Consider the following 15,627-nt stretch of genomic DNA (forward strand, 5'->3'; position numbering starts at 1 on the left):
TCAAACATTTTTTATTAAGACATACAGTTATGTCTGTCAGTCTCCACATCAGTTTGCTACTAAAAATAAAATGTCTACGGTTCACAAAACAGAAACCAAAAGTTCCACACTTTTTGAGTGCCAAGCCTAATGTATAAATAAGTGACTGGTTCCTTTTCATATCAAAATTCACATAAAAAATTGCCAGTTCCCATCCCACCCCCAGTTCTACCTAAAAAGCCATGATGAATGTAAAAATTTAAATACACGCACAATCTTGTCAAGGAAGAAGGGGCAAAGGGAGAAATAGGTGCAGAACCTATTAAGAGCGTTAGGGATTGGCATTTGCGGCATTTGATCATACAATTTATGTACTCATTCCCAAAGGTGCAAATATTGCCAGGAGATTAATACTGCTTTAATTCAACTGCAAGAAATTATATATGTGTGTATGTGTGTGTGTGTATATATATATATATATATATATATATATATATATATATATATATATATATATATATATATATATATATATATAACTGAACAGCACTGAGGAGGCTTCAATCCGCAGCTTAAAACTCCTCCCATTACTCTCCTGAACTCACTGGTGGAGATGAGAGAGAGGTCACTGGAGCTTTAATTTACTTCATACTGCCTGTACTGTCTAAAATGTCTTTTTTTAATGAAAAAAAGACCAAACAATTAAGTATTGAATACTCCAGCATAAAAAAAAAATCAAGATTGCTATAGATTACATTAATGTAAATGCCCTATCTGACATGCCCAAAGCATTACCCACACACACATACTGGAGCACTGCTCTAGCACAACGCAGTCCTCCATATTGGCATTGGTTGAACTCCAGGCCTCTACATGATTTTGGTCAGTATTCTTAACCGATCTCCATTCGCTGCAGAATGATGAGGCCAAGGAGACATACATACTACTTGTGTCCTTCTGTTTAATTTTCTCACTTCAATATGAGCAATACTGGCTTTTCTTTCACTAGTCTCTCTCTCTCTCTCTCTCTCTCTCCCCCGCCCCTTCTTGTGTTCCTTCCCTTGAGATTCTCAGCCCCAGACACTCCACTCAGGTTCCCAGATTCTGCCCTTTTGTAACAGAGGCAGATTCTAAAAGCAGTTTCCAGCGTAATGCACTGGCAGCCCCATAAACCAAGCAGCTCACAGAAATCAGCATGGGATATTATAAATACATTTTGGCCAGCATTCTGAGGATTAAACTTGTTCACAACAAGAAAAAGGAGAAGACTCCATCTGCTGAGCCCTGGAGTAGTATTTTTGCACCAGACTTTGCTAGTTCAATTCTGGATGCCTCCTTGTAGATCTTGTGTTATCATTTCTTCCTGTTTTTCAGCCAGTCCTTCTGGGCCAGTTGCTACCTGGCTGGCTTCACTGGAAGATGCCCTGTCCAAAGTGTTGTAATCTTCCTTGACATCAACAGAGTCCTGCTCTATGACAGCTTGTCCATTGTCCACAGGCTCAACTCCATTCCCTTCCTGGTGTTGAATATTGGGAGCTCCAGTAGCTTCTTGCTGAACAGTATGTTGCTCTGCTCCAAGATTTACTTGTGGCACTGGCTCCAGTCCAAGCCCAGGGGGCTGAGTGGTATTTTTAAGTTGGCAATGGCACAAGGGACAGGTTTCTTGCACATACAGCCATTTCTTAAGGCAGCCCGCATGGAAAAAATGACCACAGGGTGTGATAATAGCGGATTTCATGTCCTGAAAGGAAGAGGCACCATTATTATGACATACTAATTAACCACAAATATATTCCCCATATATTCATCATTACAGTCAACCATCCAGCCTCTGTTGACACTTTTATTTGTCAATATTCACACATAGGCTGACTTCTTAATTTGGTGCTACCTGTATATATTGCATTTTAACTCCTGTTATTTTCAATCAACAATGGATATATTTGGGCCCCCCATGCTGAGACTGATTACTTTATATTCTCTGCCTGTGTAAAGTGTAATATCAAAAAACATGAAGCTTAACATTTCATTCTGGGAGACACTGTTTAGATTAAATGGTTAACCACTGAAGTCTACACTGGCAAAATTATCAGGATGCTGTAATTGTAGGTATATATTATCTGGCTTCTTAGATTTACCCTCAGTCAAAAGCAAAACATGGTTCATCCTACTTCTAGATCCCTTCACAAATAAAGATGGAAAGAAGAATCTTATGTTGAGTCTAATCTGTGCTCTATCAAGCTGATTTCAATTCTCCACATTCTCATTCTATTACTCAAAAGTAGGGTCCACAGTTACATGTGCTTTGATGGGTGTTCCAGCATTTTTCTACATGTATCGTGAGAAGAACCACTACTGTCACCTAGAGCAGGGCTTTTCAACCAGTGGTACGTATACCACCTGTGGTACATTAGCATGTGGCAGGTCGTAAGCGGTCCTGCCCGGCCAAGTGTAGTGGAGGAGAGAATGAGCCAGCACAGCGCAGGACTTACTGTGAGAGAGTCCTCCGGAGCTGCAGAGTTGCTGGGGCGAGGAAGAGGCTCCAGGCTCACTTCCAGCTCACCAGGAAGAGAAAGGAAGAAGAGGGGGGCGGAGGCAGGAGAGGCTATAAAAGGAGGCAGTTTGGGCAGGAGAGAGAGAAAAAAGAAGCAGCCTTGGGAGGAGGTGGAGTCAGCTGTAGCTGCACTAAAGGGAAAGAAGGAGGAGGAGGGTGGGGGAGAAGAGATCAAGCAGGCTGGCCATGAGCCGATCTATAACTTCTGTGGCAGCCATCTGTGCTGGCAGCAACAAACAGGCAAGAAATGCAGCAGGGGAGGGGTCGCCCTCCACAAGGAATGAAGAAAGGCAGCATCAGCTGGAGGTGAGCAAGGAGGGAGGGAGGGAGATGGCAATGAGAAAGAGGGAGGTAGGAGCAGGAGGGAGCTATGCCTTTAAGAGAAAAGAAAAAAATAGACCACAGGAAACAAACCTCTGGCTGCTGCTTCAGCTGCTCACAGGAGATGTTTAATAGCAGAAGCGAAGTGCCGTTTCAAACTGGGAGACTGGAAGGATTCTTATGTGCTTTTGTGACTTCGAAGTTCTCGGATTTGTGCAATGTGGGCTTTGTGTTCTTAAGGAGTGTTTGGCAATTTCTATTTGGTTGATGGCTTGTGTTAGATTCTATTGCTCTGCTGTTGTTAGCTGTAAATTTTGCTGCAAGGGATTTTGAAGTATTTTTCTCCTGAATGGATTTTGCCTGTACCATTCCTTTACTTATGAATGGAACCATTTGGGGAGGCTGCCTAAGCCAGCAGCCAGTACTTACTAACTTTTTTTTTCTTCCTTAAGCTGCCGGCTCCTTAACTTTCTTTCTTGCTAGTAGCTAATTCTTAAAGGGAAATGTACCTTTTTAAGCTAGTTCCCTCAGCGACTTGTCTTTTCTGTCTCTAGAGGCGTTTCCTTGTTTGATAAATATATGGAAGAGGGAAAATATGGGGTTTTTTTCCCAAATTCTTCCTTCAGAAGGAGATGGGAATGAGAAAGAGGGAGGCAGGGAAGGAGGGAAGGAAGTCCCACCTTAGCACTTGGCCACCAGCAGCCCTGCCATTGACTTTGCTTGTCAAAAGATTGCAAAAGGGGATCACATGACCCTTGGACACTGTGACCATCATAAATATGAATTAGTTGCCAAGCATCCAAAAATAAATCACATGACTCAGGGCCTGTTGCAATGGTCATAAGTGTGAAAAATGGTCCTAAGTTATTTCAGTACAATTGCAATTTTGAACAGTTTTTTTGGGGGGGGGGTCATCAAGTTTTTGACACCTTGCTAGGTGGTACTCGAATATTGCCATATCCCCAAAGTGGTACAATCGGTGAAAAGGTTGAAAAGCCCAGATCTAGAGCTGGAGGAGAGATAGAGATCACTACTGTAATGTACTGAGCTTCTGAGGCCATTTCAAGAATCTTCAGAATGCAAAACACTGTAAGATCATCCTTATTTATCCTTCAACTACACATCAAATTGCTGCTCAGGTTTGCATTTGCAACCCAAACATGAAGTGCTGCTGGTTCAGAAGTGCAATATGAATCTTCCTCCAAAACCTTGATCTCACAAAGCTGCAGCAATAGTCATGACTCAGACTTTCTATCCCTTGTGGAAGATATCCTGACACCTGAACTTTTAATTTAGCCAGGATATATGATGTATTTCCTAAAATGCTTTTCTTTGGAAACACCATGAAGCCTGGATTCCTAAAACCTCAGATACAACTATTGCTATTCACTTGTGACTTGGATTTGTTTTTCTTAAGATTCACGTAAGAAAATACAACACATTTTGCTTCTGAAGAACCACATGGACACCAGGATATTAGTATTCAAAAACAATCCAAAGCTATAAAGAGGAAGTTTTAAAAGGAAAAACTAAGTGACAACCAAAACATATGAGGAATTTAAAGCATGCTACAGAAGTGCTACCTCTGTGCTTACTTTAGTTTCATTGCACAGACTGCTTAAATGGCACAATCTAATTGAGATAATTGGCCTTTTAATTTCTGGTCAACTGGTTCTCTCAAGAGGGCAGAAATAGGCCTGACTGATTCTGCAACTGTCATTGGCAAGAGAGGTAGAAACTAGTAACACTAGATAGCAAACATATAAACAAAGAAATAACCCACCATAAATGACAGACTTCAACTATAGGATGCTATAGAAAAAAGATGTTTGGATTCACCTATCAACATCTTATTTCTAGGTAACTCATTAACTCATTTCAATTGCCGCCATCAAAGTGAAGCCCTTAATACCAAGTTACTATTTTTTATATCATATTACATTGTTAAATTGAATCCCACTTTTATGTTCCTCCTTTCCTGGGAGCTTAAGATGGTATATACTGCAGTGGCTCTTCCCATTTCTCCCTCTACAACCACTCTGCATGAGCTGTTAGAAACAGAGTGATGGACTCAAAATGAATATGAGCATTTTAGTCCTTTACACAACACTCGTCTTTAAATCAGTGTGGTTCTTTAACTACTTATCTGCAAAATGAAAGATGTGGATACTACCTCAGCAGCCAGCCTTTCATTATTTATACTAAATGGTGACAAGGCTAGCTCAGTTAGCACTTTATGGAGCAGCTGAGCAGTAGTTTGCTACCAAAGGTGATGCACTTCTCTCTCCTTAAATTTTGCAGGTTAACATGGTACGTGATGGTCATGTGACATATAGATATTTTGGAAATGTAGGTTCCCCGTTCATATAATCTTCCACTTTTTCCTCTCCTTTACTGATTCAGCAAGTGGAGAAGCTGATCCTGTGTTCTGGCATGCAACCTGCTTCTGCTCCTTTGTCACACAGCTCTGTCTCTTCCAATTTCTTGTCGTCTCATTTAGAATTTGATCAAACCCAAACCTTTAGTCTTTTTATAAAATACCACAAGGAGGAGCCAAAGCTGCTGAAATTCAGCTCAATCGCAGCATTTACCTGGTAGCATATGGCACAGATATCGTTATGCTGTTCCAACTGGTCTTTGGTGGCCGTGGGCAGCGATTTGATCTTATTGACCGCATCCCTGCGGAGAAGAAAGCTTTTCCATCCCAACTGAGCCCGAAGCCACACATTATAGTATGAATGAATGAAAATGATCATGGAGCCCATCACGGTCCATTCTCCAAAGATGGTCTCTGATACGCCGTAGGCCACAACGCAAAGAGCCACGAAAAACTCCAGCAGCCGATAGGTGCCATTCACGTAGTAAATAACATCATCCATGTTTTCTACCGGCTCTTTTCTGAATTCTTCCACCATAAATAAGACATAAATGAAAAGTGTCCCCAGGACCTGAACGAGAGGGAAAAACCGCAGCTTCTGATTAAAGCAGGCAAGTCACGAGGTTTTGTAGCTTTTCAATATTAGCCAGTACAGCTTTTTGTAAATTACTAATTTTATAAATCAACTGCTATTAATACCATATGCTAAATTAAATCTTGTTTAATAGATGTCAGATCCAGGCTTGCAAGTATGCCTGTGAGAAAAAGAAAGAGTGAGAGAAACACGGTGTACGGGGGTTGAGAGCTCCTGCACTCCTGGATAAAACAAAGTTCTGATCACAAGCTCAACACATGCTTTGATTCCAAGCCTGAGATAGCAAGCTGGCTGGGTGGGTGGGTATATAAATTTAATAAACAAACAACAAACAAACACTGCAGTTGAAATGCAAGTGCTGGGTTCTATTCCATGTTTTGAGACCAAAATTGTATATTTATATTTCCTTGGCCATGGATATTTTATATATGGATATAAATGTATTATGACATAGTTTAGTAATCTCTGCAAAATAAGCCAATATGTTGTCCTTGGCCAGGAGCAGAAAGGGCTGTAAGCAGGGAGGTGCAACTTTCATTAGCTCAAAAGCTGTAACAGGATTTGTCTAGAACAGTGATGGCGAACCTTTTAGAGACCGAGTGCCCAAACTGCAACCCAAAACCCACTTATGCATCATCGGATGCCGGGTGGGTGTGGCCCATTGGCTGGGTGTGGCCCATTGGCTGGGCATGGCTGCGGTGGTAACGGCAGACTGGGTGGGACTAAATAGTTCAATCAATCAATTCCAACTTTGCAAGATTTTTTTTTCCCGCAAGAGGTTGAAATTGACTGATTGATTGAATCTTTTTTTTTTTTTTTGCACACGGCGGTGGAGGCCTAAAGCCAGGGCTTTTTTTTTTTTGTCATAAAACATCCAGAACAGAGTTCCGGCACCTAGGACTGGGGCAACAGCGCGCATGCCCACAGAGAGGGCTCTGAGTGTCACCTCTGGCACCCATGCCATAGGTTCGCCACCACTGATCTAGAATGTCAAGGGCCATACTCCAAAAATGGGCAAGACTTGGGCATAAGCCAATGAGAAATTGTAAAGAGTTCTAAGGCCAAAAGAGATGCCTTAAGAACCACAGAACGTATGAGACCCTTCCAAAATCCACAAAGATCCCTCCAATACAAAAAAAAAAAAGGTTTATTGGCCTTATTCATTCAAAAGGAAAGTTATTCTTGTTTACCTATATCTCTCTATCATCTCTCTCTCTATCATCTCTCTCTCTCTCTGCCAGGAGTCAGAAAAATCACATAATCAATTGGCATAGGCAATCCTTGGGCTGCATATTTTGCACATCTCCTTTAGGAGAACAGATGGAAAACGCCCCTTTACTTATTTCCATTCCTCTTTTTCCAACTGCTTGCTCTTGTTGATCACAGGAATAAAGAGGCCCTTATAACTTACCTGGAGAGAAGTGAGAATGCTGCTAGAAATGATGATCAACAGCCAAAAGTCCATGTGGAAAAACTGACAGATCATGTAGGCCATGTAAGCTGGGAAAACCAGCAAGAACAAACACAGACTCACGGCACGAAAATGCTTCCAAAGGCTCCTATTAAAAGAAATTTCCCTTTAGAACTGGGCATAGACTTCAGTACAATCACAGATTGCATGGGAGCCTGTGTTATGGTTTTACTTATTTGTATCCCGCCTTTATTATTTTTTACAAATAAGTCAAAGTGGCAAACATATCCAACATACCTTCTTCCTCCTATTTCCCTGCAATAACAACCTTGTGAGGGTTGTGGGTTGGGCTGAGAGCGTGTGAATGGCCCAAAGTCATCCACCTTGCTTTCATGGCTAAAGTGGGATTTGAACTCACGGTGTCCCACTTTCAAACATAGTGCCTTTCCTATCATAATTTCCATTTCTTCCTTTATCCTGAAAGTATGTAAGTAGAATCCATTTGTGCCTCATAGTTCCCTTTGGATACAGCTTAACAATTTGGTGACTAAATTTGGAGGAATCTGGGAGATACCTGACCCTAGCATTTCAACCATGGGCCTTTGATACCCTTGCCTTAAGAGAATATTATACTACAGTGTTTCCCAAACTTGACAATTTTAAGGCATGTGGACTTCAACTCCCAGAATCCCACAGCCAGCGTTGCTGGCTGTGGAATTCTGGGAGTTGAAGTCCTCATGCCTTAAAATTGTCAAGTTTGGGAAACACTGTTATACTACAACAAAAGCTTTGGGTTTATGCGGACATGCTGCAATTGTCAGTTAATTTGCAGAATACAATTTCCTACAAACCTGTTGCTTTGAATTAAATCACCACTTAATTGAACTGAATAGAATTTTCTGAGGGGATATGCCCATTCAACCCTCAATACTTCCTGATTTGGCTACTATTAACTTTTTTTTTTTTCAGAATGTCCAGATTTGTATATGTCCAGGATCCAATCTATATGTATTCATACAGATAAAAACAAATATATGTTTTTTCCACAAAACCTTTCAGATCTACTCAACAGACATGGCTTTAACATCACGGAGAGTTATTCCTGACCTCCTTTTTTAACTGACAACCACCACAACATCCAATTTGCCTGATACAGATTTCTTGAAACATAATCCTTGCATGCTATTTTGTAATCTTAAACTGCTCATGTAACGGGCATTGCCTCAAATAGATTTGTTGGAATTTCTGACTCAGTCTTGAGTTCTAAAAAAAATTAAAAACTAATGCTCAGCATCGTCAGCAGCGCAGGTAAAAAATACGACAGGACAACAAAAATAACAAAAGTCTGCCACACTGAGATTGCGGCAGGTTAAACTCTGGTAACTGAACACAATTCAGAAGCCATCCAGCTATTTCTCTTGATTGACATGTGGCCTACTCTGCCTTGGTTGAGCCTCACTATGCACAGAGAAGGATGTCTAACCTGGCTGACGGCTTTCTATTTTTTTTCAGAATGTGAGGTTTCCACCCACTTTTTTTCTGGGGAGAATAAGGTTCAGGCAGCACATTATTGCTGTCTGTACAAATGAATGTGGAATTAACAGAAGACAAAACCGCTGAGGAAAGTTTGTGCAAATACATAGGAACAACATGCACATTTGTGCTGTCTTTACATATAATTCTCTTCTATTGGAATGGTATTTTTGGAATGGAAACTGCATTGTGATTCTAACTGCATTATCATATTACCCTTGGGATGGTCAAAGTTATACAATCATCTGGCTTCCGCATGCATGTGGATGAAGGAAATCAAGTCCCAAAATAATAGAATAAGACAAGTTGCCTCAAAGAATAGGTGGTAGGGAATGCAAAAACAGACCACAAAATTAATACCAACAGCTTAGCTTCTTTATCTATGGGTGAGTATAAACAAATGAAACACCAAACACTTTGTGATATAATCTGAATGCGATCAGCCTTTCATTTCATAGGATCAATCATTATTATGCAACAGCAGAATCACATTGCTTCTTGCTCATGACCTAATTCAATTGAACTAAGCTAGTTACATGCTTCTGCAAATCTCATCAGCCAGTATGGTGTATGGTGAGGGTCTGAATACTGCACTATCAATCATTCATAGTAACTTCAAGATGTAAGATTCAGAATTGAATATTTAAGAACGCTAATCCACTATATATATATTTTTTCCTAGATCTTCTTCCCACTCTCTGGTTTGAAACTGGCTGATCAGAATTCCCATGTGCCCAGATCAACATGCAGAATTAAGCTAGCTACTCTCCTGTAGTTCTGCTGTCCTCGTTTCCCTTCGCTAAAAAAATTTAACAACAACATGGTGCAAGCAAAAGATGCCAGTAATAGGTGACCTCCAGCATAACAGGGCCAGTGGATAAAAATAAACCTCCTCTTATATACAGTCCTTTCTGGCTATCCTGGAGAGGAAAAAGTGAAGTAGAGAGGAAAAGTAAAAGATGGAAAGTAGCACTAACCCAATTTTAGAACCAATTTCTGACAAAACCATATTTCTTTTACTCTCTCCAGTCACTCGCCATCCTTCCCTGGATTTTATATGCATCCTATGTATTCTTCTTGCTACTGGATCAGTTTGTTCCACCTTCACTGTGGAGCCTGAGAACTCTTTCCGTACAATAGACATCATAAGGCCAGCCAGAAGAGAGACTGCCCAACTTATCTACACACCATTGTATCTCATCTCTGCAGATGCAAAGAACAGAAATCATCCAGCTACTGGCTGAGCTTTCAAGGGCTGTTAGGTTCAGCTGCTTCCTTCTCCTTCACTATAGCATATAGCAAGCCACAGCTTGTCTTAACCTGCATTTATTTTAATGTCATACTGGCCTTGACCTACATGAACCTAAGACATGAACCATGCCTTGTGGAACACAAAGGCTGGATTCACACAACATGTTAAACCATATTATCCATATTGCCTTATTATCCCCTATCAAAATGTGCTCCCCCTATCAAGCAGCAATTCCTTAGTTTCAGACAAACTGCTGTCTGTTTTGTCCATATCGCAATAAGCTATGGTTTGTGCTTGCTCTGTAAACTATAGCAGAAAAAAACAATGTAGCTTGTCCTTTGAATTGTCCCAAAACAGCGCATGAAGGAAAAGTACACGAGCCTCAGAATTCCTGAAGCCTGACCTTTGTTGTGCTAAATTATCAGCCCTGAATCAAGACACAGAATATTTACATGCAGAACAAAGAACAATCGAATGATGGCTGCCTGTTCTGAATGCTGTTGACTTACTTGTCTCTTGAAGCTCCCAGAGCTAAGACAATGGGGTCTGCGATCTCCAGCATGGACTGCAGGATGGATGCCACCACAATGAAGAGAATAATACTGAGCAGGAAGGCCCGATGTACTACTTGTAACTCAATGAGTCCAGTCTGCACAGCCAGGATCAAAAGTGTGACTCCTTCTGTCATCCCCCTTTGTAGATACATTTTTAAAGGCAATGAAAAAAGACCAAGAACAAAACTGTAGTTCTCAAGTGATCTGAGGCGGTTTTAAAAGCATGTGACTACCATACAACTATCTTCCTAAGCCTTCTGATGTGGCCAAATATCAGCTTATCAGGTGATCCCAGCCAAAGGATTTTGGCTCAACAACTCTCCGAGGGAGATTTTATCTTGACTTTAAGCTATTTGTGAATTTGCTGGATAGACAGGCAAAATATCATCCTTCAATGTTAGCCATTCATCAATAACTCAAATGAACAAATGTTGCCTGTCATTGGCTCCCTAAACCACAGCTCTGTAATCTACAAATCAGTGATCTATGGTGAGTTTGTACAGTCATGTGCATTATAAATATATTTTATGTTGTATTGTTTGAATAAATTTCATATTTGCTGTACATTTCTGTACATTATCCACATAATTTAAACATGGCAACAAATACCGTATATGCCGGCATACAAGGCGACCCGGCGTATAAGACGACCCCCATCTTTGTCGCCAAGCCGCATTCCTAGAACGTCGTCTTATACGCCGGAAAATACAGTATTTCCAGCGTATAAGACGACTCGGCGTATAAGACGACCCCCGTCTTTGGTGCCGATTTTAGCGCTTGCGGAAGTCGCCTTATATGCCGGCATATACGGTATATAAGTATTTCAGTAATTATAATGACAATGATATGAACCAGGATGGTTTTGTTCATGTGATCTCCACTTGAAATGGTCCCAAATCACTTTTGATTTCTTCCATCTTTGACTCATTTTCAAGTCCTAACTTTCTATAGATTAATAAGCTTTTTCTAGAGAACACCCGACTAATGTTTTCAATTCTATTTTTTCTGCTGAAAGAAAAAAGCTTCATCTGTTGCTGAATACAACTGAAAGCAAGGTTTTAGGTTGAAATAAAGAGAAATGGTGATAGAAAGAAGTTTACAAGTCAGTGTTTCTCAACCTTGGCGACTTTTAATATGTGTGGACCTCATTTCCCAGAATACACAAGTCAGCATGCTGGCAAGGGCATTCTGGGACTTGAGGTCCACATACCTTAAAGTTGCTAAAGTTGAGAAACATTACTATAGATTCTGATAATTTTGGTGTTACTAACATGTTTTAATACACATTGTGGAGCTAAGAAATTGGAGGAACAATGCAAAGAATGTTATATATCATAGTGGCAAGCAAATGCCAATTCCATCTGAGGTAGCAAAGATGCTGTACTTTAGAAAGTTAAGATCATAAGAAGAAATGCAGTGACCCTTATAGTCTGCCTGAGTGTAGAGATTCCAGAGGATTTAAAGAAGCCTTCCCCAATCCAGCAATGTAAGCATATGGATGGGACAAAGGGAGAATTGTAGTTCTATTAAAAAAATAGTAAGCTTCTTAGAAAACATATATTGTATCTAAATATTATCTGAAGGCATTTGGGGGTGTTTGTTTTGAAGAGATTCCACTATGCAATATATCTAATTTGCTTTGGGATAATAAACTTGGGATAGGCCCTTAAAGGGTTAGAGGCACTCTTATTTGGACACTTACCGATTCATAGCTGGATCATTCATGAATGCCCGGTAGCCTTGCAGGTAAAACTTGCAGAGTGTTAAAACGCCAAGTGCCACAAAAGAGACAGTGAACACCAATCCCAGTAAGGAGTAAGGGGTGCTGCAGCATTCTGCAATACTAGGGAAAAGAACATGCAGCAACATTAGAATCCATAAAGTTCTTAACACAGAGGAGAGAAAGGTATACTGTATGCCATTCTGCAATTTCTTTCCAAAGGAGATACTGTTGGATAAACAGTATTCAAAGAGAAGATCATATGCCAGAGATGAGTTTAATGAAAAATCATTGTCTGGTGGCTCCAAAACGCATTCAATTTTGTTCGATGATACTTCAATTCAGAATTATCCCTAAAGATGCAAAATTCAACACATGGAATTTGTAGCATCATTTCCCATTTAGCCAAGCATTTGAAACAAGTAGTTAATAGAGGTTAGGCAAACTATATAATGCAGAGGTCTCCAACCTTTTTGGTTTGGCGGCCCGGAAAGGGAGGCAGGCACTGCTACGTGCATGCGTACAAATGGGCTGCGTGCCTGCGTGTGCAAAAATGAGCCCCATGCGTGCATGCACAAATGGACGTGTGTGAGCGCATGTGCACATGCAAATGGATGCACATGAGTGCATGCGCACTTGCAAAGAGGGCTGCATGGGCGTGAATGCTGCAAATGGAGGGCGCGGGCGCTGATGGAACACTATGGGCACCAGTGTTGCTGGGATGCTCTGGGGTGGGGTGGCGCTAGTATCAGTGGGATGCTTAGGGTGGCACTAGTGCCGGTGGGACACTCAGGGATGGAGCGGAAATAGCATTGGTGGGATGCTCTGGGCGGCACTAGTCCCAGTGGGATGCTTGGGGGAGGGGCAGCACTAGCAGCGGCAGGATGCTCAGGGTGGCACTAGTGCTGGTGGAATGCTTGGGGCAGGGTGGTGCTAGCGTCGGTGGGATGCTTGGGGTGATGCTAGCATGAGGGGGGAATGAGTGCACGTGGCTGTGCATGTGCACTGGCTATCCCTTCATGCAGCCTGATGGCCAAGCGGATGTAGTCCAGTGGTGAGCCGTGGCCCACAGGTTGGGGACTCCTGATATAATGGATATATTTTCTGGAACTATTCCATAGATATTTTCTCTATACAGTTACAGGATTTTGTGGAGCCAAGGGTCAACTTCTATAAACTAAATGTGACTATAATGGAAGAAATTAAATTGTCACATAAATCTAAATCTCTTTTTGATGGGTGACCCCCATAATCAGAATCATCATAAGTGGAATAAAGTCCACTTATTTCTAGTATTCAAACTATTTCATCTGTCTTATTATAATAAAAGCAAACTGAGTTTCTTTAGTGAATGAAATTCATATATTCCTATTTCTTTTCCAGTATTTCATTATTATGTTGCTCACTAACACTTCATTCAATTACACTAAGAGTTTTAAGGATAGTCTTTAAAAAGAGCAATTTTTCAAGTCCTCTAATCATGAAGATTGGTTTAGCTAATACATTTCCTAGAGAGAGCTCAGAACACACAAAACTGTATAATGCATGGTCCTAAGGGACGTAACGCTGAGATCAAATAAATTAGAGTGCAAAAGAAGCTCTTCCATTGAGAAAGATTACACCTAAACTGAGCAGTTTCTAGGTTGAAAAAATAGTAAAGTCATCCATTTCTGATCATTTTGGTTACTAAAAAACCCCAATTCTCCCTACACTGTTATCTGATAAACATTTTATTTTATGAGGAAATAAAATATTACAAAAGACCTTCACATTCTTTGTTCTAGAAACAATGCAAGGAGTCAGAGAGAGAGAAACAGATGCTTGTGAAGTGAATGTGATTATCTGTAACTGATTCATCTCATTTGTAGAACAGAGCTTTCAGCCCTTCCAGATAGATTAACTAAGGCCAAGAGTGAACAATTGCTAATTACCTTGTTAGGAATAGAAACAGAAGCCTCTCCCTAGAGGCTGGCTGATCCCGAGTGCTGAAATAGGAGTAGATCTGAAGAGCAAACAGTAGAAGCCAGAAGACCATGAAGAGAACAGGGACCACCAGCTGGTTCCATAGAGTCATCCCCAGGGCCAGCAAGCCATAAACTTCTACTATCTGGAAGAGAAGATATGGGTTTCTTGCTCAATTCTGAAACATCAATCCAAATAAATACCTCATAAATGCTTACCTCAAATGAATGAGCGTTTGCAATTACTCATTATCTTTCATGTACATTGGCCCACATCTACAATCATTTGCCATTGGCTTTAGATCATGAGTGGTATACAGTACAAGAATTATTGAGTGTTATCTGAATGTTATATGAATATATATATAGTGAATGATACATGAGTATTATTGAATAGTATTGAGTTAGATAAATGGTATATAATACACCTACAAGGCATTATGTTGGATTTTGTATGTATTCATTGAATTTATGCCCTGCCTTTCTGTTTTTCAGCATTCAAGAGAGTTTACCATTATAAAGTATAAATCAAAACAAATTTAACAAAGTTAAAACCAGAACAAAACCAATCTAGTCATTAAAAATAATTAATAACTAGATGCTTGGCAAAAGAGAGATTTCCCTAAACACTGCAAGAATTGAAAGCAAATGGTTCAGTTTAGGGAGTATGTTCCATAGCTTGGCAGCCATGGAGGGAACCAACCTATAATAAGGAGAAATTTCTTGACGGTTAGAACACTTAATCAGTGGAACAACTTGCCTGCAGAAGTTATGACTGCTCCTATACTGGAAGTTTTTAAGAAGAGATTGGACAACCATTTGTCTGAAATGGGATAAAGTTTCCTGCTTGAGTAGGGGTTGGACTACAAGACCTCCAAGATCCCCTTCCAACTCTGTTATATATACAGCTTCAGAAGGTCCACTCATCATTGCCCTGGAACACAACCACCCTAAATTTTGTCCAGTTGACAACTAGTAGCCACTGCAGATCTTTCAGGGCCAGCATCACACAATTAATGTACCTTGCACCAGTCAGCAACCTGGCTACTGTGGAATTATGTACCAACTAAAATTTTAGTTATTTATTTGTCAAATTTATATAGCCCTTTAAATAGCCAAAATTACCAGAAAATTCTGGATTCTTTTCAAGTTTAGCTGTTGAAAAGATCTTAGGAGATTAGGAAACATTTTGTGTACTGATGTTTCACTGGAGTTAAAAGACAGGAAACTGCAGAGCTTGTTGTCATTAATATAACTGATGCATTCCCCTCTGAATGACATCTGTTGCCATTTTCAGCACCATAAAAGACAACACCAACCTCTGAGGGACATCATAGGTCAATGGCCCTCAAAAGCTCCCAGCACTATTT

At 40.5% G+C, this 15,627-nt stretch overlaps 1 protein-coding gene across 2 annotated transcripts in view; it reads right to left on the minus strand.

Moving 5' to 3' along the window:
• Positions 1-502: 502 nt before the first annotated feature.
• The window catches only part of RNF145 (ring finger protein 145), an 88,376-nt gene continuing 73,251 nt past the window's right edge, over positions 503-15,627 (minus strand). For both annotated transcript variants that reach the window (XM_039330224.1, XM_039330223.1), the window contains exons 6-11: positions 14,228-14,403; positions 12,279-12,419; positions 10,532-10,714; positions 7,238-7,385; positions 5,446-5,802; positions 503-1,720 (exon numbers count right to left, since the gene is read on the minus strand). In XM_039330224.1, coding sequence (XP_039186158.1) covers positions 1,298-1,720; positions 5,446-5,802; positions 7,238-7,385; positions 10,532-10,714; positions 12,279-12,419; positions 14,228-14,403 — 1,428 coding nt within the window. In that variant the 3' untranslated portion in view covers positions 503-1,297. The remainder of the gene's footprint in view (positions 1,721-5,445; positions 5,803-7,237; positions 7,386-10,531; positions 10,715-12,278; positions 12,420-14,227; positions 14,404-15,627) is intronic.

The sequence above is a fragment of the Crotalus tigris genome, unplaced genomic scaffold (assembly GCF_016545835.1).
Source record: "Crotalus tigris isolate CLP2741 ecotype Arizona unplaced genomic scaffold, ASM1654583v1 scf7180000024427.8105951120:4207309, whole genome shotgun sequence".
NCBI lineage: Eukaryota > Metazoa > Chordata > Lepidosauria > Squamata > Viperidae > Crotalus > Crotalus tigris.